This window comes from Vombatus ursinus, unplaced genomic scaffold, assembly GCF_900497805.2.
Source record: "Vombatus ursinus unplaced genomic scaffold, bare-nosed wombat genome assembly UNPS02014822.1, whole genome shotgun sequence".
Lineage (NCBI taxonomy): Eukaryota > Metazoa > Chordata > Mammalia > Diprotodontia > Vombatidae > Vombatus > Vombatus ursinus.
The window spans coordinates 14,959,021-14,982,209 of record NW_020954600.1 but is presented as its reverse complement, the minus strand read 5'-3'; the positions used below and the strand labels follow the sequence as shown (position 1 = coordinate 14,982,209).

The 23,189-nt window shown below is 35.6% G+C and overlaps 1 protein-coding gene across 1 annotated transcript in view; it reads right to left on the bottom strand.

Annotated features, from left to right (window-relative positions):
• The window catches only part of CCDC73 (coiled-coil domain containing 73), a 116,181-nt gene that overhangs the window by 24,926 nt on the left and 68,066 nt on the right, over positions 1–23,189 (bottom strand). Inside the window, 4 exon segments of the mRNA XM_027837895.1 lie at positions 886–996; positions 7,169–7,273; positions 15,699–15,758; positions 16,557–16,685. Coding sequence (XP_027693696.1) covers positions 886–996; positions 7,169–7,273; positions 15,699–15,758; positions 16,557–16,685 — 405 coding nt within the window.

Genomic DNA, 23,189 nt, shown 5'->3' with positions numbered 1-23,189 from the left:
CCTGTCCTAAAGTAGATCAAATACAAAAAAGAAAAAATAACCAGGAAAAATACTGCCAAGCTGGTATACAGATAAATTTTAAAAAAAGAAAAAGAAAAAGGATTCTACACTCATGTCTGTAACACTAATAGTTTGAAATAGTCTATTTACTTTCCAAAAATATTTTTTCCATATGTTTAGAGACAGTGAATTTTATTATATTAATCCTTAATAAAGAGAACAATTTAAATAGATATTTAAAAAGTAAAGCTAATTTTGGGGTCTACCAATCTTCAAAATGAACCTTCATATTTTACAACTTTAATTTACATGGCTTTACATCATTATTTTATTATGTACTTCACTGAAATTAAAATTAAGAGCAAAAAATCTGAGATGCAGTTTAGGAAAACAGCAAAGTCTTATGATAAGACGGTAAAACATATGAAATTCAGATATCATACACACCCTCTAAACATGGCAATCCATCATACACTGCATCATAGCTAAGGAAGAACTAAATAGCTTAGCTGCCAGTAAGAGCATCTGCTAACTATTCAAACTATATGCTATAATATCCACTACCCAATGGTTTAATGGAAAAAGTAAGGAGACTTCTGCCTTCTGCACTGTAGAAGGCCATACAGGTTTTGTGAATGTACATTTATGTGTGTTTGTGTGGACAGTGAATTCTTAGCTTTCCAAACTCAACAGCATTAGCCAGAATTTCATTGAAATTTAGCTTTTCAAGAGCATTTCTGAAACAAAATATGTCCAAGAACACCCAGAGTGTCTGATTTGGTTCTTGCATTATTTTTGCAATATAAGTAGTTAGCAGTTATTTGAAATGTTTATAACTATTTCAAAATCTGTTTAGCACTGTAATTCTTAGTTTAATAAACCTACATGTTTTTCCCAAGTTCCTCGTGCTTCCTCATGCTTATTTTGAAGATTAAGGAACTTTTCTTCATTTTCTTTTACCTTCTTCCTTTGCAGCTCATTATCTCTTTCAAGGGTCTGCAATAAAATTAATTATCCAAAAAATAATCAATACCACATTAATGAATTTTGATGTGTTTTATGTTGCTTGGACCTTTGCTTCTAACATGCTGAAAGGGCCATCCAGAGCAGTGATAATGTGCCATCTCAACAATCATTTTCATAAATTAACAGAAAGCTGCTTATAGTTTAGCTAACAGGAAACAGGGGGAGGTTATGGAAAAGAAATGGCTATAAAAGGGTATAAAAACATTGCCATTATTCAGTTTCACTGCATAAGTTTTAATGTGCTGAAAAAGTATTATAAAGTACAGAGCTGGGAAATATGAAATGTAGCATAATCCAACCTAACTGTACTAAAATTAAAATTTTAAACTATCCCATAACATTTTTTTCGTATTCAAATTACTAAAACTAAAATACTTCTTGGAATAATTTTAATTTCTCATTTTCAAACTGTTAATGGTGTTTTATAGGAGTCTAAAATTTTTATCATGTTTATTTAGTTTATTTTGATTCATGAAAGAGAATCCTATAAAAAGGCACTAAAAAGTAAAATATGCAGCCAAGGTTTTTGAAGCTATGAAACCAGTGCTACCAACACTAGTAAGGACTCCTTGATGTCTGCCCGACTATCACATTGATAAAGTTAGCATCTATAAATCAGCAACAAGAATTCCTTCCCCTGTTTCAGGTAGGTTTGTAATGTTGAAACTGTGATGTACTTTTGCCAAATAAAGACAAAAGGGTAGTGACTATAATAACCTGATATGAAACTCTTCAGGGCCGTAAGGTACTATGTGCCTGCTCGGCACTCCACAAATACTTACTAGCTAACAATCTGAACAACTTTTCATTGCATCCTTTTCAGGAGAATGTCCGATATGTATTTTTATCCAACAATGTTTTTTAGTCTTCATTTCTAGGTATAAATAATAATGGGAAAATTCTTGATCTATTTAACAATGATTTTAACAGGTGTATAATCACACCCTCACAATTACCTTACAATATGAAGGCAATATACTGCACTTTTGAAGAGAGTGGGTACATCATTATGCATATGAAAATAGGAGGGACATGTGGGAGAATATACCATAGCTCCTATTTAATTAAGCAATAGTACATGACTGTATGATGTTTTAATAATAGCTAACAACCACATAGAAGATTTCATACAGAAACATCCAAAAGTGCTTACAAATGGCATAGCAATCATTTCACCCACAATGAAACTCAGTTGAGTCTAGAGTCAAAACAAGGGACTTTAAAGGCAGAAGTAGTGCTAACTGGCCTCCTAGGGAAAGGCAGGGCAAAGAGTCAGATAAAACAGAAACTATAGGAAACTTGTTTGGGATAATTACCCACATGACGCTATGTGTCATTCTGAGTCAATTTCAACTAAAAAAAATGAGCATAAAGGTAGACATAAGTGGAAAATTGCCTTTTTACCTCCTAGGCACTGGGCTCCTATTACTAGACCAGGCTATGTTTCCTAGGCTTGCTATCATTCTCCTGGTGTAATATTTGTCACTGTGGGAACAGAAATCTTAGGTAAGTGGATAGGAGATAGGAAGGAAGTAGCAAAAGTAACGTCTGCCATCAACCCACCAGTTAGTTAGAATGCAACTAGGAATCACATTTGAAGCCATCAACAAATATACACTTTGTAAAACAAAAACAGAACAAGTCTGATTGCAGAAATTGTTATTACTTAACATTAAAAAAATGGACCACCACATAAGACATTATCTAGTCAAGAGTGTTGATTCTGTTGATTCACCATGTGCTATACTTTGAACTGGTTTTGTTTCTTGTTGTTGTTCTTTGTTTCTTCCCTAATAGGGATAGATTTGTATTCATCTATCCACTTTCTTGTGTATCTTCCCTGACAAGAAATGGCATTTGAAAGGTGGCTGCCAGCAGTTTGTGGCCACAGAACAGAGTTCAGCTCCCAGCCCATAGAGCGACCAAATCCATGCTTTGAATTTCATTAACACCATACAGTTCAATGAAGGAAAAAGACTGATGCTTAGAGCCAAACTTACAGGGAAAATCTCAAAGTGAACAGAATCACTAGTACAATTTTGTATGTTATTTCATTAGTAATTTTCCATGATAGGTATTTTCTTATTTCTACTTGTAAATAAAGGAAATTATAAATACTGTCCCCTTTCCCCAGTGTTAAAAGGGCACAGCAAAGTAAAGGTATTTGCAATCCCAGGGAGATTCTACACATAGTTCAGTGGGCATCACTGTCATTGTGGAAGTTTTAGAAACCCAGCTATCTTGTCTGAAACAAAGTATTTCCTGAAGAACTGAGCTTTTATTCAGCAGATCTAAGTTTGACCCATCTTTGCAACTTAATAGTTCTATGATCACAGATAAGTCACTTAATCTCTCAATTTTCTCATTTATAAAATGCAATAACTGCTCTACTTACCTCTCACAGGATTATTTTAAAGCTCAAATGATGTCATTAATGTGAATGTACTTTGAAACTTTGTGTATAATTTATTTGTATTATAGTATTTTAATTGGTTCCAATGGAAAAAAGCAAATCAAACTCTATTTTTTGACATACCAAAATATAAACTTTCCAGGTGTACTGTGTAGAAACGATTACTGATCTCAGATTGTTCTTTTCTGTCTCATCCATATCCATATATGTTCATATATGTATATGTATATAAATATATATGCATACAAATATACGTACATATATGTGGGTCATAATCACTGTCAGCTATGCAATCGCTATGACATATGAACTTCAGAAATCAAGGTCAGAAATAATAAAGGAATAACAATAAAGAAGGTCAGTAATAATAAAGGAATAACAAATATTGCTAACGGAAATAATCTAATTAAATAGTTAAATCATTACTGTTATCTGTCTTTTTTAAGCGTTTAGCTTTATGTCATATTTGAATTTAAGGTATCTTTATGAATTATTCAAGATTACTTACACTTGAATAAACATAGAAGTTAAAACAGCCTCACTTCTACTTCGTATTGTAATGGTCTAAACATAAGCTACTACAAGTTTCACTTAACAGCAACTATAAGTATATTATCTTATTGAAAACCACACTTACAAAACTTAACTATAGTAACTGCAATTAGTTACATATAGTTACATATACATATAGCATATATATATAATATATATATGTACATGGTATCTCTATAGGAACTGTAGTACATATAGTTATACACTTACAATTTAAAAACATTTTTGAGTAAAATTTTATCCATCATGAGGATTCATGTCTCAGCACTACTAAACTGAATGGCTAAAAAAGCAAGATAGATGGCAGCATGAATATAGAGCACCAGGAAACAGTAGGCTATTATCAAGAGTAATGACCCCTTTTAGTACAGGTGGAATTAGAGTTCCCTTTGAGCAAAACACTTGAGACACATGACAGCACAATCCACAGTGTCATTCTAACATTAATATATTATTATACCCCATACTACACAAGCCTATCAAGGCTTATGGAGGGGTGCTGGACCAAGAAAGATGTATTTAGTTTATATAAGACAGGGATATTCACAGTTATATGACTCTGGAGCTACATCTACCATCAACTAAAAGAGTCAAATTACTCCTGTATAAAAGTATAGTATTATAAAAATTTCCTATATTTATGGCAGAGTCACATGAAGCTCGAGAGGGATCATCTAAGTATCATTGATCTAAGAAAAATGCTATCCTACATTGAGCGATCTGGTAGGACTAAGAGACTATATCTCCACAGCATCATTTAATGGGAAGAGCATTAACTTGGACATCAACAGAGCTTCACTGTGATTCTGAGTCTGCCTCTAACTTATAGTGTGACCCTGAACAAGTCAATGTACCTCCTGGGGCCTCAACTGGTTCCTCTAGAAAATAAGCAAGTTGGACAAGATGAATCATAGAACCTCTGAATTTGAGTTCTCAGGGGACATACACTACAGGCTCTGTTGAAATCAGGAATCCCATCCACAACTTTCCTATAATGGTCATAATGGGGAACTTACTATACCTGAGGCATATCATTCCATATCAATCATGCAAGCAACAGTGATTAAGTGCCTACGTGAGGAGGGAGAGAACTCTAGGCATGAGGGATAGTCAAAGAAAATGTCCAGGGCTGAGAGATGGAATGCTTTGTTTGTGAAACAGCCAGGAGGCAAGTGTTAGTAGATTAAAGAGTACATGACAGGGAGTGAAATGCAAGAAGACTAGAAGGGTAGGAGGGGGCTAGATTATGAAGGGATCTGAAAGCCAAAAAGAGCATTTTGTATTTGATCTTGGAGGATAGGGAGCCACTGGAGTTTTGAGTAGTGAGGTGACATGATAGGACTTGTGTTTTAGGAAAATCATTTTGGTAGCCAAATGGAGGATGGACTGGAGTGAGAAAAGATGAGGCAAGCTACTGCAGTAGTCCAGGTTTGAGGTGATAAGGGCCTGCACCAGGGTGAGGGTAGTGTCAGAGGAGAGAAGAGGACATTTTCAAGAGGTGTTGCAAAGGTGAAACAACAGGCCTTGGCAATAGACTGGATTTGGGGAGTAAGAGATAGTGGGGAATGAAGGAAAAGACTCCTAGGTTCCAAGCCTGAGGAACTGGAAGGATGGTGTTGCCCTCTCCAGTAATGGAGAGAGGAAGGGGGAGAGGATTTAGGAGGAAAGATAATGAGTTTAAGATGTTTACTGGACATCCAGTTTGAGAGATTGGCGATCAGCAGAGAGGTTTAGATAACTCTGTTGGTAAGTTTTTAGTTATGTTGAACAAAATCTGTCCCCCTATAACTTCCATACTTTAATCCTAGTTACAAAATAATTCAGGTGTGATCTGACTAGGGACTACCATATTGCTTGCTTGGGAGAATATTTCTATTAATGCAACCTGGGATCTTTTAGTCTGACATTTCATATACAACACTTATCAAGCTTAAAATCAACTAATACCTCTAGATCTTTTTTACGTAAAATTCTGGCTGACCACATATTGCCCATTCTACACTTGTGCAGTTGATTTTTTGAACCCAAGTGCAGGACTTACATTTATTATTAGATTTCACTTTATTAGCTACAGTTTGCAGTTCTGACCTAGGCAGACCTTTGTGGCTCCTGATTCTATGATCAAATATCTTAGGGATCCTCACAGGCTCAAGCCACCTGCCAATTTGAAAAGTAATGCTATCAATGCTTTCATACAAGCCACTGATAAACAATTTGAATAAAATAAAATCAATGACAAAGTCCTATAATTTTAAAGGATACTCCATTAGAGACCCACCCACTCCCTGGTTGAAACTGATCCACTGATCAAAGCACTTTGGATTTGACTCATCACCACTGAACTCAACTGATTCTACTATTGTCCAGTCTAGCATTCTAGTTGTCCACTAGAAGAGTAGCAGGACAAACTTGGTAATGAAAGGCCTTGATGAAATTAGCATATGCTACTTTCACAGAATTCCTCAGATAGATGATGAGCAGTGATCCTGTTACAAAAGGATAGGCATTGAGCAGAGCACAATTTGTTCTTCATAAACACATCCTGAATCTTAGTGTTCACAAATTATCCTTTTAATAATTCAATCTCTTTCTGAAACAGAAACAGAAAATTCTATTTCTGGCCTTTGAGTCTGTCCCGATAAAACAGCCATTATACTAATAAATAAGGCAGGGAAACTATTTAGAACATACTGTTGTTAGGAAGAGATACAATGGATAGAAAAATATTCCTAAAAAAGAGTTATTGGTCTTTTCAACTTTTTCAACTTTTCAACTGAACATCTACAGAAAGCAAATAATACCTAGGCTCAAAATCAGAGATTGAAAGCAGGAAGAGATCTTAGGGGTCATCTAGAACAACACTTTCCTTTTATAGATGAGGAGAGACCCAGAGGGGTGAAGTTCCTTATGACACAGGTCATAAGGGGCAAAAATAATTAAACCTAACGTCCACTAGCTCCAACTGCAGAATTCTCTCCACTACATCATGCTACTTCCTGTCATTTAGAATGTGACTCAATGATCTAGATGATGAAATAGAGTCTGCTCTTGAGTCACTAATAGTATGTTTAACACCCCGTGTTAAAATTCAAAATGACCCCTGAACTTATATTGTGTGTTTGCGTATAAACAAGATAGGATTCATTAGCAAAGAAGCATAATGAACAAAAATCTAACCTGATTATTGTCTTTCAGTGCTTTTAATTCTGCCTCCATTCTGACATTATTTTGAGTCTGTCGCTGAAGTAATTGTTGAATGTGTTCAAAAGAACTGATGATTCCCTTTTAAATAGAAAGTATATATTATGAACATCATAAAATATAAACAGCATAGGTATATTATCAAAACTTATTTTCATTACAATCTTTCAGTTTCTTTAAAATATTTTCTAGCAGTTTGGTAAAATAAGGCATAGACCCAACATGTCATACCACACACCAAGATAAGCTCAAAATGGATACATGATTTAGACATGAAGGGTGGTAACATAAGCAAATTAGGGGAGCATGGAAAAATGTACTTGTCAGATCTATGAATAAGGGAAGAGTTTATGACCAAACGAGATAGAGAGGATCACAGGACATAAATGGATAATTTTGATTATATGAAATTAAAAAGCGTTTACACAAACAAAATCAATGCTGCCAAAATTAGAAGGAAAACAGGAAACTGGGGCAGGGGGAGTGGGAAATTTCAGCAAGTTTCTCTGATTAAGGCCTCATGGAAAACTGAGCCAAATTTATAAGAATAAGAACCATTCCTCAGTTGATAAATGGTCAAAGGATATAAATAGGCAGTTTTCAGAAAAAGAAATCAAAGGTGTTAATAGTCACAAGAAAAAATGCCCTAAATTACTACTGATTAGAGAAATGCACATTAAAAGAGCTCTGAGATACCACCTCAGATCTATCAGATTTGCTAACATGACACAAAAGGAAAATGACAAATGTTGAAGGGGATGTGGGAAAATTGGGACACTAATGCACTGTTGGTAGAATTGTGAACTGATTCAACCATTCTGGAGAACTATTGGAACTATGCCCAAAGGCCAATAACATGGTACATACCGTTTGACCAGCAATGCCACTACTAGGTCTGTATCCCAAAGAGATGAAAGAAAAGGTAAAAGGACCCACATGTTATTGTTTTTTTTTAAATTTTTTTTTTGGGTTAGGCAATAGGGTTAAGTGACTTGCCCAGTGTCACACAGCTAGTAAGTGTTATGTGTCTGAGGCTGGATTTGAACTCAGGTCTTCCTGAATCCAGAGCTGGTGCTCTATGCACTGCACCACCTAGTTGCTCCTAAAGGACCCACATGTACAAAAATATTTATAGCAGCTCTTTTTGTGGCAGCCAAGAATTGGAAAAGGGGATGTCCATTAATCGGGGAATGGCTAAACAAGTTGTGGTATATGCATGTAATGGAACTATTGTGCTATAAGAAATGATGAGCAAGCAGATTTCAGAAAAACTTGGAAGGACTTACATGAACTGATACTGAATGAAGTGAGCAGAAGCAGAAGAACATTGTACATAGTTAACAGCAACACTGTGCAATGATCAACTTTGATAGACTTAGCTCTTCTCAGCAATACAGTGATCTAAGACAATTCCAAAAGACTCATGATGGAAAATGCTATCCACATCCAGAAAAGAATTATGGAGTCTGAACGCAGATCAAAGAATATATTTTCTCTTTTTTGTTGTTGTTGTTGTTTTTTCTTTCTCGTGGTTTTTCCCTTTTGTTGTGATTCTTCTTTCACAACATGACTAATGTGGAAATATGTTTAATATGATTGTACATGTATAGCCTATATCAGATTGCTTGCTGTCTTGGGGAGACGGAGGGAAGAAAGGGAAGGAGAAAAAATTTGGAATTCAAAATCTTATAAAAGTGAATGTTGAAAACTATCTTTACATGTAATTTGAAAAAATAAAATACTTTTAAGTGGGAAATTTTTTAAAAAAAGAAATGATGAGCAAGATGGTTTCAGAAAAATCTGGGAAGGCTTATATGAATGGATGCAAAGTGAAGTGAGCAGAATCAGAAGAACACTGTACACAGTAAGAGTAATATTGTAAGGAAGAGCAACCATGAAAGACTTAGTTACTCTGATCAAGACAATAATCTTGGGCAATTCCAAAGGACCCACAAAGGAAAAATGCTATCCATCTTCAGAGAAAGAACTGATAAACTCTGAGTGTAAAATGAAGCATACTTTGTTTATTTTATTTTTCTTGGGTATTTTTGTCAGTTTTCTTTCACAACATAGCTAATATGGAAATATGTTTTGCATAACTTCACCTGTATAATCAATATTAAATTGCTTACCTTCTTAAAGAAGGAAAGAATTGAAACTCAATTTTTAAAAAAAAAAGATATTAAAAATTTTTTACATGTTATTAGGAAGTATTTAAAGAAATAAATAAAAATATAGTTAAAAAATGAAGCAAAAGAAAGCTTTTTTTTTCCTTTTTGGCTAGACAATGGGGTTAAGTGACTTGACCAGGGTCACACAGCTAGTAGATGTTATGTGATTGAGATTGGATTTGAACTCCGGTCTATCCTGAATCCAAGGCTGGTGCTCTATCCACTGTGCCACGTAGCTGCCCCTGAAAGAAAGCTTTTTGACAGAAGTTAGGCTTCAACTAGCATCCTATACCATACACCACAATAAATTCAAAATAAATAGTCAACCAAAATGTAAAAGTTCTCATCGTTTTTTAAAAATTAAAGGAGAATGGCAGAAATCACCCTTCATAGCTAGGGGGAGAATTTTTAGCCAAACAAGGGATGGAAATCAGAAAAGACAAAATATACAATCATATTACATAAAAATATAAATCTCATACACAAACAAAATCAATGAAGACAGAAAAAGGGAAACTGTAGAATGGGAAAATTATTTGCATCAAATATTCAAAAGGATCTGTGATCTCATCAATTGAAAAATTCCCTCTAGCCCCTGAGATCCTTGAAGAATGCAATGCTCAATACCAAAAGAAAGCTGCAGCAGAATACCAGATAATACAGATCAGGAAGAAACATCCCCCCCCACCCCCTTCCCCAGATGTGTAGAGTCTAGAATTGAAAAAAAAGTTCCAATTCAGGAGCTAAGCTTAAAAATGAGTAAACAGAAAAAGGCACCAGGTCCAAGGATGGCCAGGACATAAACACTAAAGAAAAGGATAACTTTATAACATCTACAAGCAAAGCCTCAAACAAAAATGAAGCTTGGCCACAAGGTATATGGAAACACTAAATGAAAGGATGAAAAGATAGGGAAAAAAATGAGAACTCTAAAAAGGAAAGACTTGGAAGGAGAATAAATAGCTTAATACAGGAGATTCAACATCTTACACAAGTAATAAATAAGTCTTTAAGGTTTAGATGTCTTGTCTTTGGTTATGTTGGCAGTTGCTTTTCTTGAAGGGCCCCTCTTTCCTATTGTCCCTGGATTTCTTGCTTGCTTTTTCTGCAGTTCTAGGGTAAAAGATGATACTGATGAAGGGGACAGCTAGTTGGCACAGTGGATAGTGCACTGTCCGTGGAGTCAGGAGGACCTGTGTTCAAATGTGACCTTAGATACTTACCAGCTGTGTGACCCTGGGCAAGTCACTTAACCCATATTGCCTCAAAAAAAAAAAAAAGAATGAAAGATGATACTGATGGTCAAAAAGCAGGACCAACCATCCCACCTAAAATTACAGCAAGGGATGGAAACTGACCCTGGAACAAAGTTGTAATTCTGGAACTGAAGCTGGAGAGATGAGTAAATTTTTTTTAAAAATCTAACTGTATAAACATTGTTGAAAATTTAACTCCATAACAAATGCAAGCAGAAGAGGGAAAATGGGTTTTCCCATAATGATTATGTGACTACTTGGAAGAAATGCACAGGAGATAATTTTTTTTAAATTCTTGAGGAAAGAACTGGAAGGAGATTAAATACTTTATTAAAAAAACCAGTGGTGAACTTTGCCAAAGAAATGGAATCTCTAGGCATTAGAATAGACCAAAGAGAAACCAGTAACTCCATGAGACAATAAGAAACATTACAATAAAAATAAAAATACAAATATTTAAATAATTAAAGAAAATATAAGATGCCTGACACCAAAAACAAATGACCTAGAAAAAGGATTGAGAGATAATTTAAGAATTATTAAACTCCATAAAAACATAATTTTTTTAAAAATCCTGGACACTATATTTCAATAAATCCTCAATGAAATCTGAGTTGTCATTAATTATCAATAAGAAAGTTCTATAATATTTTGGGGTTTAAAGTAATCACCATAGAATTCTCAGACAGGAATATCTAGAAGACTTCACAATTCATAAGGAATTGCCATTCCTCTTGGACTCAGTACAGGACAATCTCCAAAACTGTGGCAAATATCTTTTGAAAAGAATGCATCTCCCTATTTTATGCCTTGCTCTATACTAATAATCAGGGATAATTTAATCAAATTTTTCTTTTGGTATATAAATCAGTAAATCTTTCAAAATTTTAGCATATACATGGAAGGCACCTTGCTAGAGGGTAGCATTTGAGGCTATATTTTACCTTACCAAGGATTTAAGCTATAATTTGATAGCATTTAAAGCTGTATTTAATTTATCAAGTCAAAACTTTTTTTTAGAATTAGCATTGTGGGATATGATATATTCTCTATACCCTTCAACCATGTTACAGTGAAAATGTAGCCTGATTTATGCTCATTCTTCCAACCTACTTCTTAACTTTGGATTTTATGTTAATGTTGCACTCTGCACACCTTAGGGCAAAGGGGAGAAGGATGATGCCTAGCTTAAATTAATGTCCTCTTAGGTCTTTCATAGCTACTTTCATAGCTCAGGCTGGGAACATGCAAGTCTTCAAAACTGCCAATGATGTGAACCAGAACAAGGCCTCCCTACCCAGATTTGGGTATTTTGGCTTGTCCATGGCTGATTTTAGTGGACTACTGCTAGACTAAGCTAGATCAGCGTGCTGGGAGACTCACCAGGTTCAGATCAATTGAACTGCAGGCTCTTCTTCTGAGACCCTGCCCTGATTATTTCACTGTAGTTTCATACTGGGTTAGAACCTAGAACTAAGCCCCTTCTTTGCTCCTGGGGTTAGATGCACACGGTTAGTGTCCATGCTCTCAACTGCTCCTCTCCACCCTGGATCTGGGGGTAAGAGAGTTGCTAGACAGCACCTTTCCAATTCTCCAAGCCCATTCAGAAGTCCCCTGTGATCTCTTTCTGCCCTGCGCTCCCTGCCCTGGTGCCCAGTCTTGACCCTTTTTCTATACCTAGGTGTTGAAATGCTGCACATCACCTGCTCCTGGCTAGATTTTGACCCTAGTGTCTGAGAACCTACTTCCCTAAGCCACCCAAGGCCAGAAAAATGACTCAGTAGGCCCTTTTCTTGTCTTTCCCAATCACAATTTAGTCTTGGGCATTGTCTTTGTGGAAGAGATACGGTAGAGAACTAGGCTGTGCTTCTTCCTCTTACTCCAACATCTTGACTCTGCCCATCTCCCAAGCCTACTGTAAATCATGACTATTTGTGATGTGCCTTCCTGTTTCCATCTGCTAATTTCATAAAGGAAAGATTTTATAAAGATGTGAAAGTAGGCATATGGATCTGTGGTTATAGAAGTTACTCTACTGCCTTTAAAAATATACAGTATTACCATTGATTTTCTTCCCAATCACACATTATCTTCTCCTCTTTCAGATATCCTGGAAATTGAGCCTTTGACACTTTCAAAATCATGACTTCTACAGCACAGATTTCTTTTGTGTGTACTGGATCTGTTCCAACTGTTCTTCCTATCTTTATCTCCATTAGTGCCAGTTTCACTTTGTCATATACAAAACGGGAGACTGACATGTTAAATACCATTCCCTTGTCATTGATGAAAAAATAGTTAATTACAGAATGGGGACAGAGAGGGAGAGGAAGGGAACATGCACCTACTACTACATGCCAGGAACTATACTAAGCTCTTTATGAATATTATCTTTTTTGATCTTGACAAACCTGTCAGGTAGGTGCTATTATTGATCCCCATTTTACAGTTGAAGAAACTGAGGCAGACAGTGGTTAAGTAACTTGCTCAGGGTCACACAGTTGGATTTCTGAGGCTGGATTTGAACTCAGGTTTTCCTGACTCCAGGCTCAGAGCTCTATTAACTGTACCACCAGCTGCCATATTATTGATGAATGTGTTCCATCTTTCCTCTGTCGTCCTCTTTCCAGTTACAGATACATATTATTGGTATCAATCAATAAGCATTTATTCAGTACCTACTATGTGCCAGGCACTGCTCTAAGCACTGAGGCTACAAAGACAAAAATGAAACAGTACTTACCTTTAAGGAGTTTACATTCTATAGAGTGAGACAGGATTTAAACATACAAGAGTGTTAAAACGTCTACAAAGCAAATGCAAGGTGATTTGAGGAAGGACACTAGGACCTGTGAGGATCAGGAAAGACATCAAGTAGCAGGTGCTACTGAAATAGACGAATCTTGAGAAAACAAGGGATTCTAGGAGGCTGAGATGAGGAGGGTGTGCACGGCAAGTAGAGGGGACAGCTGGTGCAAAGACATGGAGAATGGAAAGGGCGTCATACATGAGCAAGAGTAAAAACATCAATTTGTTTTTGTTTGTTCAATTAAAATTTTTTTTCAATTCAACAAAATTTACCTTTTCTTCCTCCTACCTCTCCCCTCACATACATATACACACAAAACTAAAAAAGAAAAAAAATGGTCTTGTAAAAATCTGTATAGTCAAGCAAAATACATTCCCGCATTGGTTACAACCAGAAAAAAAGAATGCAACTAAGGTTTCACCTCTCTGTCAGGAGGCGGGTAACATATTACATTATAATTCTCTAGAACTGTAGTTGGTCATTGTGTTGACCAGAGTTCTTACGTCTTTCAAAGTTGTTTATTTTTACAATATCATTGTTACTGTATAAATTATTCTCCTGGTTCTGCTCACTTTACTCTGCAGCAGTTCATACAAGCCTTCCCAGGTTTCTCTCAAACTGTTCCCTTTATCATTCCTTATAGCACAATAATGCTTCATCGCATTCATATACCATTACTTGTTCAGTCATTCTCCAATTGACAGGCACCCATTCAATCTCTACCTCTTTTCCACCAAAAAAAAGTCACAATAAATATTTCTGTATATTTGGATCCTTTTCTCTTTCTTTGATCTCTCTGGAGTAAGAAGTCAATTTAAATGGGCTTTAGGGTACATGAAAGGGTATTATGTCAAGGGTGTGTGTGGTACATTTGGAACAGTAGGTTGGAGCCAGGTTGAAAAGAACTTTAAATGACAAAGAGAATAATTTATATTTTATCCTAAAGAAAACAAGGCTTCGGAATTTATTGCCTAGAAGAATGATATGGTCAGACTTGTGTTTTTGGAAATGGAGATAAGCCTGTTATGTAGCAAAAGGAAAGGCTGACAGATGGACAGTCCAACTATCATGCCCTACTGGTAAAAGCACCCAAGTGCTCTACTGGTACTCAAATGATATGAAGAGATCTAGGCGAAGGCCTCAGCAGGTGAACGCCTGTGGAAGATTTATGGGAGTACTTGGACAAAAGTGGTATAAGAGAAAACATGTAACCTGTACTGCTTAAGAAAGTATCCAAAATCCCTCAACAAGCATTTATAAAGTGCTTACTATAGGAGATCACAAATGCACCACAGACAAATTAATAGTTTTTTAAAACTTAAAAGCAGATAGGAAAAATAAACAAGTCCTATATGAGTAGATTGTATTTAGAGACCTGAGTTACATGGCTTTGTAAATAAATAGTTCACAAAAATCTGATCTGTTTGACAAAACTATTGAAAATGATTACACATTTACATATTACTTTTCATACGTATTACTAAAAGTTTAAGTAATGAGGTTTAACACTAATGAGAAATATAAAGAACTAACTCCACAACAAAATAATCTTTTATGTTGGACTGTCCTCATAACCAATGCTATTAAAAGGCTATATTGCTGCTAACATGAGACATGAAGATCATTCAAAATCAAGGAAAAGAGAAGATAAAAATATATATTAAAGCAATCTTGCACAAACACACTTCTTTTATACTTAAGAATTCAACTGAATTCAATAAACCTGTTGTTGCCTACTATGTGAAAGACATTGTGCTAGGCTCTTGGGATACAAAGACAAAAATATAAAAGTTCCTGTCCTCAAAGAGCTTTCATTCTACTAGAGGGATACAACGTGTACCTAGAAAATGACAATGGATTTTGCAATTAAGAGATCATCAATAACCTTGGAGAAGATAGTTGAAAGATTAGAAGTGAAATAAATACCCTTATCATAAAATTCAAGGCAACAATCAACAGTATCTCCAAAATATATTTTTGGGTTTGCTTTCTCCAATTAGGTTTATTATAAAAATGAATTGTCATACAACCAAATCATGTTAATTTTATGAAACAGGTCCTACCCAAAGAACAAGATACTTAAGAGACAACATCTGTTTTTTCCTGTGCTCCATTGTACTTAGCACAATGAAAAAACGTAGTAGTCACTCAAACTTCATTAATTGGCCCCATCACTCCATACCAAAAAAATTCTAAGTGAACTCAATGAAAACTTTCCCAGAATAAAGGATGCAAAAATATTGTATTTCAAGTATGAAAATATTATTTACCTGTTTTTCTTCTTGAATGAAGGTTACTTTTTCACTAACCTTCTTTCTTACTTCAATTTCCTTTAAAAATTTAAATGATTCCAAAGGTTATCAATGAAAGGTTTATAATAAAGAAAAAAAATCCTTTTAACACATTTTCAAAATAGGAACATTCATTATTTCAACCTAAAATTTAACACCATATACTGTCACTTGATTTACCGGTTGATCAATAAATTTGGAGAAATTTACACATTTAGCACCCTATAATATACCACTTACCCATAATTTTTCTTTCTCTGGGGCACTGACTCCTGTGAAATTCAGAAGGTTTCCTGCTATATAGCCTGGTGAAAATGGCAATTGATAATGAAAGTTTGCAGGGCCTCCTAAACCTAAAAGTATCTCTGGACCACTGAAACATCTGAGATGTATGATGCTGTTGTTGGCTTCTAAATTCTTTATATGACCAAATTTTGTTAATCTAGAGTACTGGTTCTCCAAATGTTGTCCAAGGACCCTGGGGGCTCCCAAGGCCCTTTTGGTGGGCCTACAAGATCAAAACTACTTTCAAAATAATACTAAGACATTTTAATAAGTATAATTCACATAAACAAAAGCTTTTTGGTGGGGGGCACTGGTCTTCAATAATTTTAAGAGTGGTCTTAAGACCAAATCTTCTGATCTAGAGAGTACCTCAACTAAAAAAAGTATAATATTGAGAGACTGAGTAAAACAGAACCAAATTATTTTAGCTATAATTATTTCTATTATACATATTGATTTCATACTCCAAAAGATACATAAGCTGTTATAAAACTTTTTTTTAAAAAGCAGCTAAGGAATATCAGCCAAGTGAACACTTTTTTGCTTAAATACCATTCGGAGTTTTTCTTGTAATTCTTGAAATTGCTGTTCCTTTATTGTAAGATTGATATCTTCTCCTTCTGCCCTGTACTGACATGTGATCTTGGACTTTATCAGATCTGTAGTTACTTTCTTCAGTTCCTTAACAAAGGAAAACAGTATTAAATAGTGTATTCAATACAATTATCACATCTCAGTAGCTTCATGTTGACAGTCCTTAAATCTATCTAAAGGAATAATTTGTTGTCTTTCATATATAAAGAAAAGTTCAATCCCCCAGTGCATTTTGAGATGTCTTCCTAATAGTGCTGATCTATCCATACTCTCTCCCTCATTCTCTTCTGATCAATTGCATATGTCTATAACAACGTTAGAGGGGAGGAACACAGCTTCTGCTATGGAGCCAGGCAAAAAGCTTTAATGGCACATACAGGTATCATGAACATGGCCAAATGACCAACTACAGGTAGCATATTGTAGATAAAAAAGGACATTTGTGAAATTCCCTAGCCATTCCTCCCACATTTCCTTTCCCCCAAAGTTCAGCAGATCCCTAGGATACCAAAAATATTTTTATAAATTGTTATGATGTTGATTACATTGCAATACCATTTTGTCTCCAAGTGAATCAATGACTAACAGTTTTTGAGTCAACCAAAGGTAATTCATTAATAATAATAATATCTAGCATTTATATAGTGCCTATTATGTGCCAAGCACTGTGTTAAGCACTTTACAAGTATTACTTCATTTGATCCTCACAACAACCTTGGGGGTAGATATTATTTCACAGTTGAAGAAACTAGGACAAACAGAGTACTTGCTCATGGTCATATAACTAGTAAGAGTTTGAGGCTGGATTTGAACAAGAATAAGAACACTTTAAAGAAGATCAGAACTTTAAAGATGATTTAGTCCAACCCAAATGAATGTGTCATCTTTGACTCCTTTCTCTCCCTACCAAGTTCAATAGTTGCCAAGTCTTACTGATTTTACCTCTAAAATATCTATTTCCCAATTTCCTCCTTTTCCATTCTTACTACTGCTCTACTTCAGGCCTTTATCCCTTCTCACCTGGACCCCTGCAATAATTTCCTGAGTCTCTCTATTTTCTTCCTGCTCCAATCCACCTTACACATTTCTGCCAGATTAATCATCTTAATATGGGTTTATTCTTAACCTCTGATGTATTTATCATATTCTATTTGATGTTGTAATTATTTGTGTATATACTGGAGTCAGAAAACCTGAGATCAAGTCCTTACTTCACCACTTACCAGCTATATGACCTTGGGCAAATCAATCATCCTTGAACCTTAATTCCTGGATGATTTCATCATTTTGAAGATGACAGGAGAAAAGCATGTGAAAAGATTAATGAGAGTGTTAAATCAGCTAGAAGAAATTCAGCTGAAAGTGTTAACTGACCACTGCCAGTTTTAAAGGGCCTCTGTAAAGAATGTGAGACATATAGTGTCTCATGAAGAAATAGTTATGGACCCTCAAATTCTGTTTGGCTTTTATAATTTTTCACAACCTGATGCCTTCCTGCATATTTCTTCCCTCTATATACACGACAGTCCAGCAACACTGGACATCTTGGTGTTCCTCACATCCAACACTCCACCTCCCAACTTCAGGCCTTTGCCCTGGCTGTGCTCCATCCCTAGAATACTGTCCCTTCCTCATCTCCATCTCCTGGCTTCCTTTAATACTCATCTCAGATCCTACTTTCTGCAGGAGGCCTTTCCAAGTGCCTTCCAGGGTAATTTGTATGCAAAATGCTTGATTATTGTCTCTTCCATTATAATGTGAGCTCCTTAAAGGCAGAGACTGTTTTGTCATTCTTTGTATCTTCAGCACTTTGCACAATGTAAGGCACATAATAAACACTTGATAAATGCTTGGTGACTGACTGACCCAGAGAAGATAGAAGTACTCACAGTGTGCCAAATGCATATAACCTAAAATAACTAAGGAATTTTCTGGGATTTAGAGACTATTATCAATAGTTTTTAAGGAATTATGTTATCATCACTAAGTCAATCATGATTGTAGTTTGAGAAGAATCAAAACCAGAAGGGTAAGAAAGGTCAATCTGGCCCAATCCTTGATATTTTTTGGAGATTTCTGAAACAAAAAGTGTGAACAGGCAGGTAAGGACTCCTTTGTCCTGTCACCACCAGGAGCTGTGGGAGTAGATTTCCCCACCCTAGAGGTATTCCATCAAAGGTTAGACAGATGATTGGTTGGAGATCTTGTAGAGGAGATTTAATCTTGCAAAAATATAAATCACAGATTAAAAAGGGAACAAGGCAAAAACTTGTGGATGGTTTTGTCCAAATCCACTCCCAATACATGAAGAATAACTCAATATGCATACTATTTAGATGAAATCATAGTGTCATCTCTATACACAAGAAATAGTGCAATAATTTAGCACTTTTACTGATTTCTAAAGGAGGCAGTTTGCTCACATGGAAAGGACCCTGGATTTTGAATTTGAGGAACTGAGATTGGAACATGGTTCTGCCATTTACTAACTGGGTGACCTTGGGCAACTATCTTCATCTCTCTGAGCTCCATTTTCCTCTTCTGTAAAATGAGGAGGTAGAATTAGATTACTTCAAATATAGTTTCTAGCTCTTGATGACTAATCTAGTCTCTAGATTTAGCATGCATCAAGTCTATTTAGGAGAAGCACATTAGCATAGTAAATAAATTAATAGCAGATATGACATCAGCAAGGCCTTGGTTTTGAAGCACACTAACTTTTGGATCATTTAACGTCTCAGTGTTCTAGGCAGCTCTTTAATATTTTAAGTGACTCAGGTTCCATGTCATGTATTCCTAAGTCACAGCTGAAGACCAAAAATTGATTTCTGATACCTACATAGGCACACTACATGGCACTATTGATGTCAACATATTAAATATCTTTTCAAAGCTTAAAAAAAAGTGTTGAATAGGTTTTTAAGGACTTAATCAACTGACCCCCACATGCATCAGTGTTGGCTTAGGTAGAACCAGGCAAACCTTTTGTGTTCCATGTTGCTAGCCTGGAAGGCATGGGAAGAGTCTTTTTAAATTTTAATTTATATTTATTTTAATTGTATTTATTACTTCTCCTTCCTTCCACTTCTCCCTCCACCCACAAAAGACAAGAAACATGATACCCATTATACATATGAAGTCATGCAAAACATACTTCTATATTAGTTATGTTTAGGGGGGAGAAACAATAAAAATAAAGAAAGGGGGAAAAATATGCTCAAATTTGCAATCTGAGTCTATCAGTTCTCTATCTGGAGGTGGATAGTATTTCACATCATGAGTCCTCTGGAATTGTGGTGGATCAGACTGCTAAATATTTCATAGTTGAATATCTTTACAGTACCTTTATTACTGTGCAGTATGAGAGGAATCTTACACCAGAAGAGTAATAATCACCAGAAACTTAGTGCATTTGCCAGCATAGGACTTATTAACAATATGACTCATTATTGCATGCAAAAACGTTCTTAGTTTTGAAGTAGGTTGTCACTGAAAAATTCAAACAGTGTGGGTATGCAGATCATTTTTAAAAAGAGTCGACAGCAATACATTGATAAGCATTTTTTTTAAGGCAATTGGGGTTAAATGACTTGCCCAGGGTCACACAGCTAGTAAGTGTCAAGTGTTTGGTCTGAGGCTGAATTTGAACTCAGGTCCTCCTGACTTCAGGGCTGATGCTCTATCCACTGTGCTTCCTAGCTGCCCCTGATAAGCATTTTTTCCCCAGTGCTAAGTTGAAAGGTGCCTTTCAGAGACAGGCAATGGCACCAGTAACTCTAAGTTCACCATGCAGTAGGGCAAAATGTTGGTAGCATCAACAAGTAACATTTAGCTCCACGTAATATGATATAGTTCTCTGATGAAACTTCTGCCATTTTCTCAACAGTAGGGTGCCTTCTGAGGAATAAGGTACTTATTAGGTATCTATTATGTGCCAGGCACTGTGCTAGGCCCTGAGGTTACAAGTACAAAGATAACATGATGATTTTTGAAATCTGAGTAAAGAGAAAGCATGGATTGGCATGAAATAAATTTTACTGGACCAAAATAGCAACAGAGGCCTATAAGAAGTGTGAGATATGTTCAAAGCAAAGTGTTACTAACTTATGCTATATATGTTGGAAGTGAAATCAACATACTTTTGGAATGTGTATGCATATTTTTTTATTCTCTCAAAAGAGATAGGAAAAATTAAGCAACATCCTAGTAGTGCAATTAATTACAAGCAAAGATGGTGCAGTGGGAAGAAGCAGTAAAGCCTAGCTCTCCTCACAGCTACTCCAACAAAGATCTTTTTTTTAAATAATATTTTTCCCAATTATATGTAAAGACAACTTTTATTTGCTTAAAATTTTGAGTTCTAAATTCTCTCTCTCACTCCCTCCCTTTCCCCCTCCTTGAAACAGTAAGCAATTTGACACAGTCAAATATATGTCCATTCATACAAAACATTCCAACAAAGATCTAAGAAGAATACCAGAATAAACAGTGATCAGGAAATCTAAAGATAACATACAGGAGATCATTATTCTCTATCCAGAGATCATGAATTCAGCCTATAAGATGGTGATAAAGATAGGACCTGTGGAACAGAGGCAGGCCTGGAGCTCTGTCCACTCTGAACTCAGAGAAGATACCCAAATTCACTCTTGCAGGTAGCCAGCAGCTCTTTTTTTTTTTTTTTGAGGCTACAGGGACTTCTAGCTAGCTAACAGTGATGGAAGCCAGCAACTGTCTACTGGAGCTCTAATCCAGAGGCAAGTCTGTAACTGTGTTGGTTAGACTCAAACTATGGTCTAGACTAGAGCCTAGGAAGTCCAGGAAGGCAATGAAAAACTATATCCTAGTTGGGACCAGTTAGGGCCTTTTAAAAGTTTGAAGCTCCCTAACCTGAAATGCCCTACGATCCTTCAAGAACATGGCACTAAATAATAGGAGAACAAAGCTTCAGAAGAACAGAAAATACAGAACAGGAACATACATGGCTACAATATTCTCTCCAAAAGTTTTCAGAGCCTGGACCTAACACAAAGTTCCAACCTAGAAAGCAAGGCTAGAAGAATTAAAAAAAAAAAAGGCTCCCATGATATTTATTTTGGTTCTAGGGATGCCTATGACACAAACCTATAAGAGAATAATTCCAAAACACCTGCAAAAAAAGCTTGACCACAAATTTTTAAAAGAGTTAAAAATTATTTTATAAGTAAAATAAGAGTAAAAGGATAGAAGTGGAAGAAATGAGAGCTTTAGAGGAAAAACTTAAAAGTAGAACTAACAGTTTAGCACAAGAGGTACAAAACCTTACCCAAGGGACAGACTAAAATTTTTTTTAAAAAATTAGCTTTGACATCATATTTCAAGAAATCATATAAGACAATTGCCTAGATCTATTAGATCCAGAGGGCAAAGTTAAAACAGAAAAAAAAAACTAGCAGTCACCTACTGAAAGAGACCCCAAAAGAAAATATCATCACTAAAATTTAGAACTTCCAAGCCAAAGAAGAAATAGTGCAAAAAGCCAGAAAGAAAGAGTTCAGTTACCAAAGGAATACACTTAGGGATCACATAAGATTTAGCAGTGAACAAAGAAAAGAGCAGAGAACATGTAATACAGTATTCTAAAAGGCAAAAAATATAGGCTTACAATGAAGAATAATTTTTTCCAGCAAAACTGAGTATAATCCTAGAATGGAAAAAATAAAACAGAAGACTTACAAGCATTCATGATGAAAAGATCAGAACTGAGTAGAAATTCTGAAAAACAAACACAGAAGTCAAGAGAAATATCAAAAGGCAAATATAAGTAAGCAATTAGAATGAACTATAAAAGGATGAAGTTTTTACATTCTAATGAGAAAGATGATCTAAGTGTCAATTGAGAACAAGAGTCCCTAATGTCATCAAGGGTAATAAAGGGAGTTAAATAATAAGTAAGACCTGAGAGTGGTTTTGTAATGTCTTAATGATATTAAAAGAATAAGTGAAAATGAGGGTTACAATATGAGAGCAAGGGAGGAGGAAAGGGATGGAAGGGTGGGGGAACTTATCTCACATTTGTGCAAATAAAAATCTATGTAAATGAGGAAGGGGTAGGAAAAATCAGGCATCAATTGGACATCACTTTCATCTTCATTTGACTTGGGAGGACAGAACGCACACACAAACACACACACACACTGAGTTTGTTGTAGAAATACAACTCAACAAGGAAACAGGAAGGAATGGGAGAGGGGGGAATAAGAAGGAAGGTCAATTCAAGAAGGGATTAGTCAGAAGTAAAATTCTAAGCTCAGAGTGGAGACTGTGAAAAGAGGCTTAAAAGGAAAGATAATAACGGTGAGAACCTATGACTAGAATGGGGGAGAGAGAAACAGAAACAGTCAGAGGAGTGGAAACTGATTGCACAAAGCATGAATGCTGAGCATACTCCTTTCTCAACTCTCTTATCTGAAAGACAAGATGGAGAGAAAAGAAAGAGAAAAGTATAAGAGAGTAGGATAGAGAGAAATACACAATTAATTATCATAACTGCAAATGTGAATGGGATGAATTCACATATCAAATGGAAGAAGATAGTAGCATGGATTACAA